The 15695-nt window shown below is 38.1% G+C and overlaps 1 protein-coding gene across 1 annotated transcript in view; it reads left to right on the forward strand.

Moving 5' to 3' along the window:
* Positions 1 to 1494: 1494 nt before the first annotated feature.
* WASF1 (WAS protein family, member 1) overlaps positions 1495 to 15695 on the forward strand; it is a 34165-nt gene continuing 19964 nt past the window's right edge. The window contains exons 1-2 of the mRNA XM_009893618.1: positions 1495 to 1649; positions 14168 to 14302. Coding sequence (XP_009891920.1) covers positions 1517 to 1649; positions 14168 to 14302 — 268 coding nt within the window. The 5' untranslated portion in view covers positions 1495 to 1516. The remainder of the gene's footprint in view (positions 1650 to 14167; positions 14303 to 15695) is intronic.

Here is a 15695-nt window from a genome sequence, read left to right on the forward strand (position 1 = left end):
ATGAAGTCTAATCAGATCCTGGAAACACAGAGGTGTGTCTCCTGTAGACTTAAGGATCCTGCCTGAGTCCCTCAGCCGTGAGCCCTGGCATCAGTGAAAGAATATACTCCCAGGAAAAGTGGCAATGAGAAATCTAAGCAGTCTGCGAGATGAAGATACCGCGTTACAGTCTCTTTGACTCTTCTAATTCCTCTATGCCATTCTAGGTCAGCAAAATTTCAGCTCTAGCATCGTGGCCCTACGTTATTCTTATCCAAAAAATGTCTCCGTTTCAACCAAGTAAAGATGACAGTGACTAAATATATACTGCAGGGAAGATTCTGTCACACAACGTGAAGCCCTAACTGTGTCCTGGGAATACTTTGGGATAAAGCTTCTAAGCAGAGGATGGATGAAGCTGTGGCAGGCTGTCCGGTTGAGGGGCTAGAACTGCAGGTTGCATTGTGGAAAACTTGTCTGCCTCACCATGTGGAGAAAGTGTAATCCCTTCTGCAATGGGAAGGGAAGTTATTACAACACCAAGTGTATCCATTCACTGTGTATCAAATGGGAGTTTTGAATTGGCCATTCAGAGTTTTACATGACAGATGATGGAAAAATTACAGAATTTTAGGGAATCCGTTTTTCATGAAGAAAAGTTTTAGTAGACAGGTCTTAATAAGCAGTACTAATGAGATGAGAGGCATAACTTGCCCCCTGGGAAACTCCTTCCAATCAGTGCTGTGGGTGCAGAAAATTACAAGCCTGGGATTCACAGCCTGAGATGATTCTTACACTGTCTGCAGAAATAGTAAAGACTAGTGGTTAATTTAACGTATGTGGATTTGGAAAGGTGTGGAGGGGTGGGATTTCTGAATCATGAAGGACTTTGCACTACAAGTTTACTACGGACATTTGTATTTGGAAGATGCTTTCTTAGCTGAATTTAGTGCCGGTAGCAGTGTAGGTGGAAGGGAAACATCTTCTCTTTTCTTACCTTGATTAGGTATGATTTAGAAGTGATGTTTAGACTTGAAGGAGGACTGCTGGTAGTAACATGCCATTATATAATGAATGGGTCATATCTGCTTTTCAGGTGGAATAGGCAACTAGTTTGACTTTGACCTCATAATAAAGGGAATTTGTTGTTGGACTTTGCCTGGCCTGAATAAGGAAGTAGTCCATCTAGAAGGAAATCATTCTTCAGCTTTTTTGTACTGCAAAGATTTTCCTGTCTTTTTTTTCAGGGGGAAAAAGAAAAAAGCATGAACTGTAAAAAATTATTTGTCACTTCACTGGCATCTGAGTCAGGTAAAGGTTTAAAGAGAGAGAATGAAATAGTCTTTCGTTGGGCAAAGAAGAAAAGATTTATGTACTCAGAGCAATGAATTCCATCGGTACTGTGGAGGTATTTTTACCTTGTTAGGACTAGTCAATTTAACTTTAGATGTAATCTGAATTTAAAACATCATTAGACTTATAACAGTGTTTTGTCTCCTTTCTTTACAGGTTTGCTGGTCCTCTGATACATTTCAGAATGCCGCTGGTAAAAAGGAACATAGACCCCAGGCATCTGTGCCACACAGCTCTGCCTCGAGGTATCAAGAATGAATTGGAATGTGTCACCAATATCTCCTTGGCAAATATAATCAGACAACTGAGTAGCCTAAGTAAGTACTTTGTCCTAATAGCTGTATTTAGAACTAATATATTTTACAGTCACAGTTTTTGTGCTTGAAATAAGAACACCTTTTGAAATTCTCGGTAGAAAATTGTGGCTGAGCCTTGAGTGTACTCCTTTTGTGGGTACTGACTAGCATGGACTTCTGTGAAAGAAAGCTAGGAATCTTTCCAGCAGCACATCTTAAAAACTGTTCAGCCATATATTTCTGTTACTAGTGGAACATGACAGAAAAAGGTATCTGGTAGTTAATGAAGTCAGTAATTGCTAACCTTAGAGCAATTCTTGAGTAGGGAATATGACATAATGAGGAAGATATCACTGGTTGCTCAATTCTCTTAACTTAAACCCTTGATCATGTTGTGGTCATTCAGCAAAAAAAAAAAAGTAGTTGCCTTTTAAAATAATAAACCCAGAAATGTAGTTATTACATGGTATTTCAAACAGCTAAAGATTTTTCTTCCTTTCCCCTTCTGTCAACGATTTTTCCCTTGGTGCATTTGAGAGACGTGAATGCTTCTCAAGCTCTGGAGGAGATATTCTGAAAAGGCTGGTTTCTGTGTTGTTTTTTCTTTAAGTTACAGCAAGTTTAAGAAATTGTCAGATGAACCAGCGTGATAGCGTTTTGAATTTCCAATACTACAGGTGCTTTTTAACCACTAGGACATCAGTAAGACTACCAACACATTAAATATTAAAACGTGTGTGTATATATATCTACAATGTGAAAAGTCTTGCACCTCCGTCAGTATCTTAGGGTGTTAGGTGATGTAGCCTAATTTGTCAACTAGATTTAGTTAGTATTGGTTTGGTATATTGTATGGTGACTCCGTTTTAGCAGCCTTTCAAAGCTGTTAGGGTACTATTAGGTTGAAGACTTTAATTGAGGACACTGAATTATGCAATCAAGACAGGAAGACTTATAGCACATAAATATGAACATTATTAGTATAGCTGCTGCAACAGCAAGGAAAATAACTTAACTATTTAAATCCTTTTCAGTGAACCAAGAGCGTATCAGATTAGGATGCAGTATATGATCACCATCTGTGGTTTGCTTCATTCTGCCAAAAGCCCTTCTCAGACTTAGCCACTCATGTACTAGCCTCCCCTTCCAGGTCACTCTTAATAATACTGTATTAATTTACTTTAGTTTGCTTGTTTTAAAAATTCTTATGTGATTATATACTCCATCTAGGAGAATTTCCTTTCATAGGTGGCATTCCAAGTTTACATTTGATACTTTCATTTGGAAGGTTCATTTGACCTTAAAAAACTCCACAAATCACTTGGTTTTTCAATTTTAAAGAACATCAACTTCTAACTCAACATCATGGTCACAGTATTTACCTATTGAGATTCAGCTGCCTTTGCTATGTTTCCTTGGTATACAGAGCTTATGCCTGACACTGTGTGTACAACTGCTCAGGAGGAGGTCAGGACAAAGCAATACCAGAACAGGAAGACCTCAATTAAGGGAGAAAAAAAGTATTGAAGAACACTTACTGAATGCTCTCGCATTTGTTATATGGCTTGCCTAATGTATAGCACAGTTAGAGAGATACTTTCAAGGGAATATAACAATAATTATGTAAACTCCTTTTCTGTAAAAGGAATGTGGTTCTACTTGAAGCGTGCATACATAGGGATGAGCCCTACATTAGCTGGTTTCACTTTACAGGAGTTTCTGTCATGAGCTTATGACTCAGTAGTGGTCAAAAAGGCATGCAATGTTGGAAATGACAAGGAGGGTAAAAGAGGAGGGAAAATGCACTAGTTTACTGTGCAACAGCAAGCCCAGAATAGATCAGTCAGAATTTTTTATAAGTTAAACACTGATGGGCAGGACCTGTTACTTCAATCTTTTGTTCTTCCCTCCAGATAGTATCATGGTGTTTGTAGGTTTTCTACTGGCAGGGTTTATACCAGCTGAAGCAAGCTTTTGGTTTATACTGTGTATGTTTTCAACAAAAAAAATTAAATAGAACATGTTTTGCAAATAATCCTTATTTCGCAGCAACATTAAGGACTGCTCTATAAAAATAGAGATCGTGTTACAAAGGTATGAGTACCTGTGAAAGTATTTTGTTCCAGATTTGTTTTGTGGTTGGGTTTTTTTTTTTAAGCTTTTCTGCCTGTTTGTGCTAGCAGCAATACAAATTCAAAAGGATTTGGGAGTTCTGGCATAGGAATTTTGTTCCTCACATGCTTCACGTGCTGTGTCACTCTTACCAGTGTACAGCGAGGCCTGCTGACATGCAGATAAATTTTAGAAGTTGCCTGTGAGTCACAGCCAGCGGGCATGGTTTCACAGCAGTCCCCTGGCAACCATCTCTGCAGTCCTTCCTTTTTTGTTTTCTGTGGATAATGTGTATATTTGAGAATCAGCCTTTAAGTTGTAGACGAAATGAGGCATCACTCTTAGAGCAGAAACTGAGTGTTCTGGTAGGGTTTCATGTTGTTTAAAGCTGCTTTTGCTTTTGACCATAAAGTTACGCAAATTTAAATGAGTGGTCTTTGACCTGATTAGCACTTAGTCATTTCTGCTTCTAAGATTTTTCAATTACTGGCCCTCAAATAGAGAGGTTTTCCTCTCCTGCCAATGGTCTCCTGCCATTATGACTCTCAAGACCAACTGTTCTTAATCTTTCTTCTGATATGATATGGGCAAGGAACACTTTGATGGAATTAGAGCCTCCAGTACTTCAAATGATACCAAAAAACATTGTTTAGAAATGTTTTTTGAAAAGCGAAGTGTAGAGTTTTGTCACGTGTGTTGTTAGATCTCCATTCTTGGAGATACTAATAACTCGACTAATTGGATCTGCTTTGAGCGGGGTGTTGGACTAGGTGACTTCTGGAGGGCTTTTCAGCCTGAACAGCACTGTGTAGGTAGGACATACCTGCAGAAACAATACCTATTGAATGACAGGAATTCTGTTTTCCTGTGTTTTAATATAAAATGAAAAGAGCTTTACATCAGTATGTCAGCAATAGCTGCTATGTGTCTCCATACAAATTCTCAATCCTTTCATAGTTTATTTGATGTGTTGCTTTTAATTGTTCAGTTTGAGAAATTTTTTGACCTTTAAAAGAAGCAGAGATGAAAGGACAAAATATTTATTTCTGCTTTGAGTGATAGTCCTTGCCTTTCTCCCTGGAGCATGAAAACACATCAGTCTGTCTTGATACAACATAGAAAATTGCCAGTAAGTAATTTTTTCTCCCCCCTGTCTATTCCCAATCTTCTCTAACTTCATAAAAAGATCTGTCTTCTGACAGCTTTTCTTAGCACTGCGGCAACAGAAACTCTCTGGACAACACCACCACCTGTTTTAGTTTCTTAGCCATTCTTCCCTGTATTTCTTGCTTTCCAATTGTATCTGCTTTGGAGAAATGCTTACCCATTTTTTTTGAGCAATATTGCAGATACATTAGTACTCCAGTATTGCCTGAGTTGGTATATGTTAGTGTATGTAAGGCTATAGCATTCCAACATACAACTGATAGCGCTGTGCAGCTGTGCTATTGTTAGAAGACGGATAAATAGTTCTCTTGTGTGCATGTAACCTCCTCATTTTGTTCACATCTATTGACCAATCTTTTTTTTTCATTTTATGCAGCTGTTCCCTGTACACAGAATCTCAGTACCACATATGAAATCTAACCGATGGAGTTTGTTCTTGGCCCTGGTTTCTGACACCTCCATCTGGGGAGGAGAATATTTCTCCTTTTGAGTATGTTCCGTTAATGAATATTTATATTGCAGGCATTCAGGCCAGAACTTTTATTCAATCGTAGCAAGATGTAATTTCCCTTTTTTTCTTCTACCTCTGTATAAAGAAAGAGAACACCGCATAACTCTGCTAAGCTGGAGTGCCTTTTGTGCTAGTGGAAGCAGTTTTCAATTAACATTGAACCTTCAGTAGCCTTTCCCCTCTATTTTTTCTTAGTACTATTTCCTATTTTTACCATGTTGTCCTCGTTAGTTATTTCTTTTCCTCACGCCTTATTTGTTAGTTTTCAGGCGTGAAACCCTGACTTTCAAGCATATGATTTCTCCCCCCTTCCCTCCCCCCACCCCCGGACACTTCTAACTTTTCTTCCTTATTTTTTGCTTACCACGTGATCCCCTAGAGGGTTTTAAACACTGCTTGTCTTGTGAGAGACATTTTCTCACCTCAGGAAAACCTTCATTTGCCATGACTTAAGGTGTTAACATTCAATAAGTGGGAATTTTTTCTCCAGAAATACTTACCAGCAAAGTGTCTGGACTGCAGCTAATCTTTAGAAACAGGGTTCTTCAGCTCTAAGACCAGCCTTTTCTTTTCATCCTGTCTGGACAATATCTTCAGCACATGGTGAGGTCCCCACATGTTGCGTGATCAGAGGTAGTTCTCTGCAGATCTGCAGCTAGAGCTTCAGTCAGTATTCCAGAACCAGCAGAATCCTTGTGACAGGTCCTGCCCTGGGAATCCTCCTTCTCACTGTGCTCACAAGCATATTCAGTATTCTCTGTGAATTTTCTTTGTTAGTCACCCCTCTTTCTTCATTATTACTATGATCGCCAGGGAACACCAGAGAAAGTGTTCTTAGGCACATAGGGCAGGGGAACTGATGGACTTGAAAACTAAAGGCTTACCCCGCTTTTCAGAGACCCCCATCCTCTCAAAGGCTTCTGTCTAATTTCTTGATATTGTCTACCCAGCAGTGGCAATATTGGTAATGTGATGCTGTTTCATGTCCACCTCAAATGATAATGAGGGGATGAGCAAATGGTCAGTAATTTCTCATTGAAAACAATTATGTGTTAGCAAAAAAACGTCCTACCAGTCATTAATTCCTTCCCTACATAGTGCTGTGATTTCAAGTGATATTAAAAAAAGGAAAGGAAGAGCAAGACTTCCCTGTGAAATGATCTTTGGGACTGGTGCCTTCAACAGCAAGTTCAGTTCTCAAGCAGTCTATTTCACAGATTTCCAAATAACTAATTGATAATCTGAGCTGGTTTACTTGATGGTGTCTTCAGTAGGAGATAAGAGATGATATCTCAGACCTCCATGACTGGAGATTTTTGAAGGCTGACTTTTTCTTCTTGGATGCCCACAAGAAGCGTCAGACTTGCTCCAGAGATGGCCTTTAACAGTTTATTTGGTACTTTTGATAGCTTGGTCAGGTTGGCTGATAAATGCCTCATTCAGTTTTGCTGGCTAAAGGAACCGCATTGTCTCTTCAGTATACTGCTATTCCTGTTCCAATCCTTAAATCCTGTCCTTGTGGACTGCCCTTACACCTCCATAATGATAGGTTCCTAATTAACATCACCGAACTATATTTAGTACATCGTTTTTCAGAGCTTGCTCAACCATAGCCACTGAAGTTCTCAAGGATCTGCCAAGGTTCTTATCTCCAAGCCTGGGGAGGCAGTTCAGTCTCCTAGCTTTTAGTCCATCTCCTAGCCACTGAGCTGTGAGATTGAAATGATCCTGATGAGAAACAAGCCTGAGGTCTCAAGTGAAACTCAGATATACCTTGATTTTTGCTAAAACAGTCAATTAAATAAAATTAATGTAGTGAAGATCTGAAGCTGAATCAACAGGCAATGGATATGTTAAATTACATGCCAGAGTTAATGGAGGAGGAAAATTGTATTAATAGAATAACTTTCTTGTTTTGCTTTATAAAGGGACCTTGGTTATATATTGTTAGCGACTTACGCAGTAACTAATTATCCTGAAAGAATATTTTCTAATATATATATGCTATATTGTGTAGGAAGGAACTATTCAGTAGTGAATAATGGAGGTTTGCATAGTGTAAGTATATTGGGAAGGGATTGTGCAGTAGGACATGAGACAGGTTTTACGGCTGCTTTTGTTCTATGCATTTATTTTTTAGAAAATGTACTGGGCAAAACCAGTGTTTAGTGTGTGAATGGGATTGAAATAATAGAAATCAAGGAATGATAGTGTATAGGTGGGTAACATACTGAATTCTTACCTTATTCTTTCTGCTATTTTATCAATGTCTCCATGTTTTGAAAAAATCAAATTGCCAAACCTATATTTTTAAACTGTAATAATATCAAAATGTTTGTATATTTCGATTTACTATTTTAATATTAGAATAACATTTAATAATATTAAATTGAATTATGTAACACCAATAATGTTATGACATATTTAATCTATGAAATATTTTTATAATTTAATTCCACTGATAAGTATGTTGGATTAGATTTTGTTTGTGTACATGTTAACCCTGCCCCTGCTCTTCCCCCTCTCCTGCTGAGCTCCAGAAGTTTGACGGATTAGTTAAGGCTAAATTAATTAAGGTTAATACTTTTGGCAACATTGAACAATTGCCTCATTTTGATTGACCTGCTTGATGCGTCTTGCATTGGCCTGAGATCCTCTTGAGTTTCCAAAAATGTTACTGTTTTATGGCATTGAGCACTTTAGGTGTTCAATTTATTTATCCAGATAGCTACTTAAAATTGAGACCATGGTTCCTAGGGGGCTGCTGCTGCCATAACTGATCTGCAGGATGCTGTTCAGGTTTAGATGCAGTTGAAGGGTTTGGAACTCTTTTTCTTTAAAAATGCGAGAGGATAGTAAAGAAGTGGCTTGTTCCACAAGTCCTGCCTTAGGGCTCGTGCCCCGTTCCTTGTCTGAGAGCCTGTAATTAAATCTGATGGTAACTGATCTAGTGTTGTAAAATGATTAATTTAAGTGCCCTTTCTTTAATGTTTGCTGATGGATGCAGCATAGAGAATGCCGTAATTCAGGTGAATTTGAGGACTGGAGTTTTGAGGGGACTGCTGATTTGTTCCCTGATCCTGCAGCATGTTAGTGTCCTTCTAGGAATTTGTACAACACAGTGTATAAGACTTATAAGACGTCTGTTTGCCACACTTTGTTTAATTAGCCTGAAATAAGGTTCAGAACCTTATGTGGCGATTGTAGTTGACTTCAGTTCATCTGATACATACCCAGTCCCCCAGAACAAGACAAAAATAACATTTATTTTACTTTAGTATCTGTTTGTATTGGTGTATTGGATAGTTAGAAATTATTCATTTGTGCACAGAAGCCAATGCTGGACAAACGTTTAAGAAAATATGGGACAAAATTAGGAGGTAAAACAAATTAAGAGAAACAAATGGAGAAAGAGGAGAACTGTAAAACTCATTAGTAGTTTTTTTCAGATTTTCTAAGCCATTGTACCCTTACTACCATGGTAATGAAAAGGAGTGGATGATATATGTTTTGGTGGTTTTAATTAAAAAAATGAGGAAGGCAATGAGCAGTATTATTTTTATTCTATTTTCAGCTAGTAGCTGCTAGCTAGTATTCGATTTTCAGCTCATAGGTCTGTTTTAAATGTCAGGAAAATAATTGTTCAAAAAAGGCTATCAAAACACACATGTGTTCTTGGGTGGAGGAAAGACAACATGTTGCTTCCAAGACATTTTATTTGGCTGTCACAAAAAAGGACATTGACTGACACCAGAGGGAGCTGCATTCCTGTATCCCTTTCTTACTGAGGGGTTAATTGTGAATAGATACCATTGAGACAAGAGGAAAAAGTTGTGAAAAGAATAATAAGGTGAATAATACATTCCTTAATTAAAAAAAAAAAAATCCTCGTATTTAAATAAAAAAAAATGTACTCTCTTAATAAAAATAAATCGCAGTATGTTGGACTGAGAAGAGCAGCTAGTAATGGAGCAGCTAGTAAAAGAGCAGCTAGGAATATGACATATTGAAAATGACAAATTTTGGTATATTTCTGGTCAATTAAGCAAGTTTTGCAAATACAATAAAATAAGCTTTTCACAGATGTTGAAATAATTTATTTGCAGAAGTCTATATCTATATTGTCATTTAATTTAATAGGCAAACAAGATCACTGATCTTTCTAATCTGGTATTATGTATCCAGCTGTGACCAAGATCCTAAGGCGTTATTTTAATTGTTGTAGTCATCTGTCATTCTCTTTATTGTACTGCATGAAACGAGTAGAGTTTTTCATCAGGCAGTCCCATAATGATGTCAGTTTTCTGAAGTGTTAAAAATACTCTGGAATATTCATTCTATATAATGGAATTAATTTTGATTCCTTACTCTTCTAACACATTACCTATAAATTAAGTGTAATGAGATCAGTAACATTATTTTTTGTCATAAGATTTTTTTTTTAAAATTTATTTGAGTTATGGCACTTTGTTCAGTGTTATCACTCGTAACTGTATTTTTTATAATCCATTCAAAATTGAAGATGTATTCATATGAAATACATGCAGAGACATCAACATAAACAAATACTGGGCTATAAATGTTGTATACATATATATGTTCACAGGTAGTATTCTTTTGAAGGGAAGTTGTACATTTCATTTGAAGCGAACATTTTGCTTTGCTTGAAAAAACTTTTAGTTAAATATACTTCAAGCTAAATAAAGAGACTGCCAACAGGCATGTAGATAGAGACATTGTGGTTGGCATACCACTTCAAATGCCACAGGTTGTTTTTAATGTATTTTCCATTTGAGGATTAGTGTTCGTAAGCATAGGCAAATTATTCCGTGCAATATGTTTGTGGCTGTGTGCAACATAATGAGAAGATTTTTGAGACAGATTATTTGCAACTGGAGCTCATTAATGAGGTAGCAGAATTGTAAGCCTGATGAAATGATATAGATAAAACAAACTGTAGCCTTAAAATACACCTATAAAAGGGAAGTTGTTGGATTTCAAAGCCCTGCAATTTACTTTTTATTCTTTGTATGAAATTTTACACTTGATTTTAATTTTAATTTGCACGTCTGCATTTTATGAGTTGTCTAATTAAATTGAATAATATATCTGAATGTCTGGTTTAATGTATTATCTGAAATACGTTTAAGTGGTGGTAAATGTATATTAGAAGTTCAGTAATCCTGTTCTTAGTGGATCGCATTTTTAAGTAATTTCTCTTGCTTCAGATACAGGTTAAAAATCATAAACTTTTCAGAGTTTCAAGACATGTATTAGAAAGTCTTATGTTAAGTGAGTTGCCAGCTAAGTAGACTTTACTGACTTTCCATATCTATTTTACTGTGGCCTGGTACTTAAAGACAAAGGTGTAAAGAATGGCTGCACCTTTGATCTGCTTCTCACTCTGGCTAATAGCAATTGCTCCAAGAATGAGAGCAATGCAAGCATGGGCGATACTCCTACTAATCTCCCAGCCTCCAACTCTTTCCAGCGTGGAAGCCTCTTCAGCCAGCTGGGGCTTCTGTGTATTTATTAACACTCAGTGTATTTCTTTTCCATGACCTGGTGTTGTCGGCAAACTTTAATCTCTTTTTTTCAGGTCGTTTATGGATATCGTGAATAGCAAAGGTCCCAGTACAGAAACAGGTGAAAACTCACCTTTCTCAACTGTGAAGACCAGTTGTTTACTCCTATCCTCTGTTTTGTACCTTTTGGGGAATTATTTATCTGTGCCACGTCTTTTCTTTTTTTATGACCTAGCTGTTAAGTGTCCCTCAAAAGCTGTGATTAAGGGCTTTCAAAACTCTCTTGGAAATCTAACTGATCATAGCTCTTCATCCATGTGCTTATAAACACTTCAGGGATGTACTGGGTTTGCGTGGCAAGGTTTTGGTAGCCAGGGGGGCTACAAGGATGGCTTCTGTGAGAAGCTGCTAGGAGCTTCCCCTGTGTCCAATAGAGCCAATGCCAGCCGGCTCCAAGACAGACCCACTGCTGGCCAAGGCTGAGCCCATCAGCGATGGTGGTAGCACCTCTGTGGTAACGTATTTAAGAGGGCTGGGGGAAAACTGCTGCACAACAGCAGCCACAGGAGAGGAGTGAGAATATGGGAGAGAAACAACTCTGCAAACACCAAGGTCGGTGAAGAAAGAGGGGTAGGAAGTGCTCCAGGTGCTGGAGCAGAGATTCCCCTGCAGCCCACGATAAAGACCATGGTAAGGCAGGCTGTTCCCCTGCAGTCCATGGACATCCATAGTGGGGCCAATATCCACCTGCAGCCTGTGGAGGCTCCCACGCCAGAGCAGGTGGATGTGCCTGAAGGAAGCTGTGACCCCATGGGCAGGCTGCACTGGAGCAGGCTCCTGGCAGGACCTGTGGACCCATGGAGAGAGGAGCCCACGCTGGAGCAGGTCTGCTGGCAGGACTTGTGACTCCATGAGGGACCCACGCTGGAGCAGTCTGTTCCTGAAGGACTGCACCTTGTGGAGAGGACCCTCGCTGGAGCAGTTTGTGAAGAACTGCAGCCTATGGGAAGGATCCACACTGGAGAAGTTCATGGAGGACTGTCTGTCATGGGAGGGACCCCATGCTGGAGCAGGGGAAGCGTGTGAGGAGGAAGGAGTGGCAGAGAAGACGTGTGATGAACTGACCACAACCCCCATTCCCCATCCCCCTGCGCCACTTGGGGGAAGGAGGTAGAGAAATCAGGAGTGAAGTTGAGCCCATGAAGAAGGAAAGGGTTGGGGGAAGGTGTTTTATTTCTCATTACCCTACTCTGACTTTTGATTTGCAGCAGATTAAATTAATTTCCCCAAGTCAAGTCTGATCTCTGCCCATGATGGTACTTGGTGAGTGATCTCCCTGTCCTTATCTTGACCCACAAGCCTGTTGTCATATTTTTTCTCCCCTTGTCCAGCTGAGGAGGTGGAGAGATAGAGCAGCTTGGTAGGCACCTGGCATCCAGCCAGGGTCAATCCACCACAAGAGATTTCACTGTACAAAAGTTATGTTTTCTCTTCTCCAACAAATCATCCACGTGTCAGCTAATACAGTTCTTCATAATGATTTATACTAATTTGTCTGGATGTCAGGCTTACAGGCCTATAGCTCTCAGGATGCTCCATGAAAAAATTTTGAACCTTACTGTTGTTCTTGCCACCTTTCAGCATGTATTACGGAGATTTAAAAATGTTACCAATATTTTACTGGTAATTTTGTCGATTTAGTTTTGTAATTTTTGTATAGTTACTTCGGTCTCTTTGAGCGTCCCACAAAGAATGCATGAGGATCTCTCTTGTTCCTTTCACTGAACACCAGTGGAAAGTGTTAATTTAACTTGTATGCAGTGATCTTGTCTTCTCTGAATACTCCTTTATACCTTCATTACCAGTTGGCTCTACAGACTCCCTGGCAGGCTTTCCTGCTACTCGTGTCTTTGAAGAAATATTTATTATTAGTTTAGTAGTTGTTCCTCAGGCTAGATTTTGGGGTTTTATGTTTAATATGCCAGAATTTATGATCCTTTCTATTTTCTTCATCTGTACAGTTCTTCTGATACCTCCTTTTATATTCTGCTGTTTATAGTCATGCTGGTTTTCTATTGCCATTACCTGCATCTTAATAAATTGTATGTGCTGGCCTTGTGCTAACCACACAGTATCTTTAAGTAGTTTCCACACTACCTGTAGGGATTTAATTTTTGTCCTTTTGATGTCTATTTAAAAGTGTCCTCATTTTTATGTATACTTCCGGATTTATTGTGCACCAAAGGCAAAGTTTTCGTAACTATCCTTTCCTTTTGTACCTGTCAGAACTGTGTGCAAACCAGGTATTTAGAAATTTGTGAGATTTATACTTCCGAAAATCAATGTAAGTGCACAAACTGCACAGAAATTACATATGCACAGTATGGTGGAAAGTTTTAAAAGCTATCATGTAGTATTTCAGAAATGTGGCTACAAATTTTGCTAGGCAGTCTGGTGGGGTTTTTTTCCGTGGCATTGGCAGACTACTCAGGTTGAGTCCAGGATGCAGTAGAAGCACTATATGGAATACTCCATCTGTAGAAGAGAGACTCGTTACTGATCCTTTTCTCATGATACCTGAATCTCCTGCTCTTTTGAGCTGAATGTGTGATGCCCATTGAAGTGAACAAACGACAGTCTTATTTTATTTCAATATAAATTAGTTGCTAGAATTTTGATCCTTCAAAGTAGAGGGATTATTTTATGATACTATTATATTATTATTTTATTATGTATTTTTGAATAGGCTGGCTCTAACTAACATAGATGTAAATATCTGCTCTTCCATTTTTGACAGGTCCTCCAAACAGTAGAAATGGGAACTGTACTTCATTTTGAGAAATGTTGAGATAAATTTCACTTGGAGAGAATAGTTATTGCTCATACAGGAATAACTTAAGATGCTGGATATCATCCTTTTATACATACCCAGGAAACTAAAGAGTCTAGTTCCTTGCATATCAGCATAGTTAAATCAATTTATACTAGCCAAATATCTGTCCTGTTATGTCTTAAATAATTTTATTTCTGATAAATAAATTACAAATGAAGTATTTAGCTTTTATTTACTTTTCTGAAGCATTCTTAATGACCTCAGTAGGTACAGGTTGTTACAAGTGATACTGATGCATCTTAGGTTTACTTTCTTAAAACAGAAATCTTTTTCAAGGCAAACTCATTTGACTGTTTTATGATATGCTTGATTATTTTTTTTCTTATTTCAGGTAAATATGCTGAAGATATATTTGGTGAACTTTTCAATGAAGCACACAGTTTCTCATTCAGAGTCAACTCCTTACAAGAACGTGTAGATCGCTTATCTGTCAGTGTTACACAGCTCGATCCAAAGGAAGAGGAATGTAAGTTAACTCCTGCATTGAAGATTTCTTATTTTGTCACTCAGACACCATTGATATATGAGATGGAAATATTAACAGTTTAAATTATATTTATAAGAACACAGAGCAAAGCATCATGAGAGAGAGATCCATTTCTATTTCTGCTACAGGTTTCTTTGATAGCCTCAAGCAGCCTTCTGAGCTCAACATTTTCATGGTAACTGAACAGTACTGTTACCAATGAACTTATACAAAAACTGCTACAGGTGTATGTGTAACTTCAGTAGTATTGTGTATTCGTGTTAATAGTATTAAAAGTAGTATGTGAATGCTTAGAGATAAGTCTTCACCCTTTTTTTAACCTTGCTAGTAATTCCCATGAGACGTAATCATTTGTCCAAGTAGGGGTTTTGCATTTGACTTGTTACCATCTTACATTCTGTATGAAGTTATAGTTGTATAGCTCCGTTTATTGACACTATATATCTCCTTGGATTCTTCCTAAATAGCTTTGAGTACTATAAATATTGGTTAGCACTGAGAAAAAAAGTACTTCCAAAAGTCAATAGGGTATGGCTCATGCCTATAAGACAGAATTTATATAGGATTTAAATGATGCATACACTTTGTGATGACTAGAGGAGCAATGACCACCTGATATGCAAATGCCATGAAGCTTTTCTGCCTTTCTGGATATCTGTTGGTTACAGGTGAAACTGTGAAAGGTCTTGTAACGCCAAACAGTTTTAGGGTGTTCTAGACTATTCGGCTAAGACCTAGAGAGTAGAGCAACATCATCCTGTCATGAAAAATAACTTCAGATTGCTTGTGGGGTCCGATTTTAAATTATAGAAAGCGGTTTCAGTTCTGAATGTCTGGGTATAATAGTTGTGTGTCATTCAGGAAAAATGAAACGTCAAACCCAGAAGCACGGTCTTCAGGCTGTGTTTAGTTAGCGATGTCAAAATTTCACTAATAGCAAAATAAGCTAAGGAAGTTTTGATTCTGTACTTTGTGTGACATCAGTTTTAGAGCAGGTTTCGAAAGACAGCTGTTCACAGCTAGTAGCAGATTTTCCACAAAATCGTGACTTGCCTAGGGGAATTCTTACATTAATGGGATTTTCCAAGACTCTTGACAACTGAGCATAAATCATACACACACACCTTTTTTTCCAATAAAATACTATGTTTACTATGATTGGGTAATGACAAAAATCCTTTCTGTGTACAGTAACAAATTGTCAGCAGTTGTAATCTTGTAAGAGCTGTAATACTCCAGAGTGTTAATGTCATTGCTGCGTTTACCCTTGACAGCCTAGTTTTTGGTTAAAATCAGAGTGGGGTATACGTTGCTGTGGCATATCTAGTATGGCAGCCATTCACATTTCAGGAAAATGGAGCGACCATTTTAA

This window comes from Charadrius vociferus, unplaced genomic scaffold (assembly GCF_000708025.1).
Source record: "Charadrius vociferus isolate BGI_N301 unplaced genomic scaffold, ASM70802v2 scaffold359, whole genome shotgun sequence".
NCBI lineage: Eukaryota > Metazoa > Chordata > Aves > Charadriiformes > Charadriidae > Charadrius > Charadrius vociferus.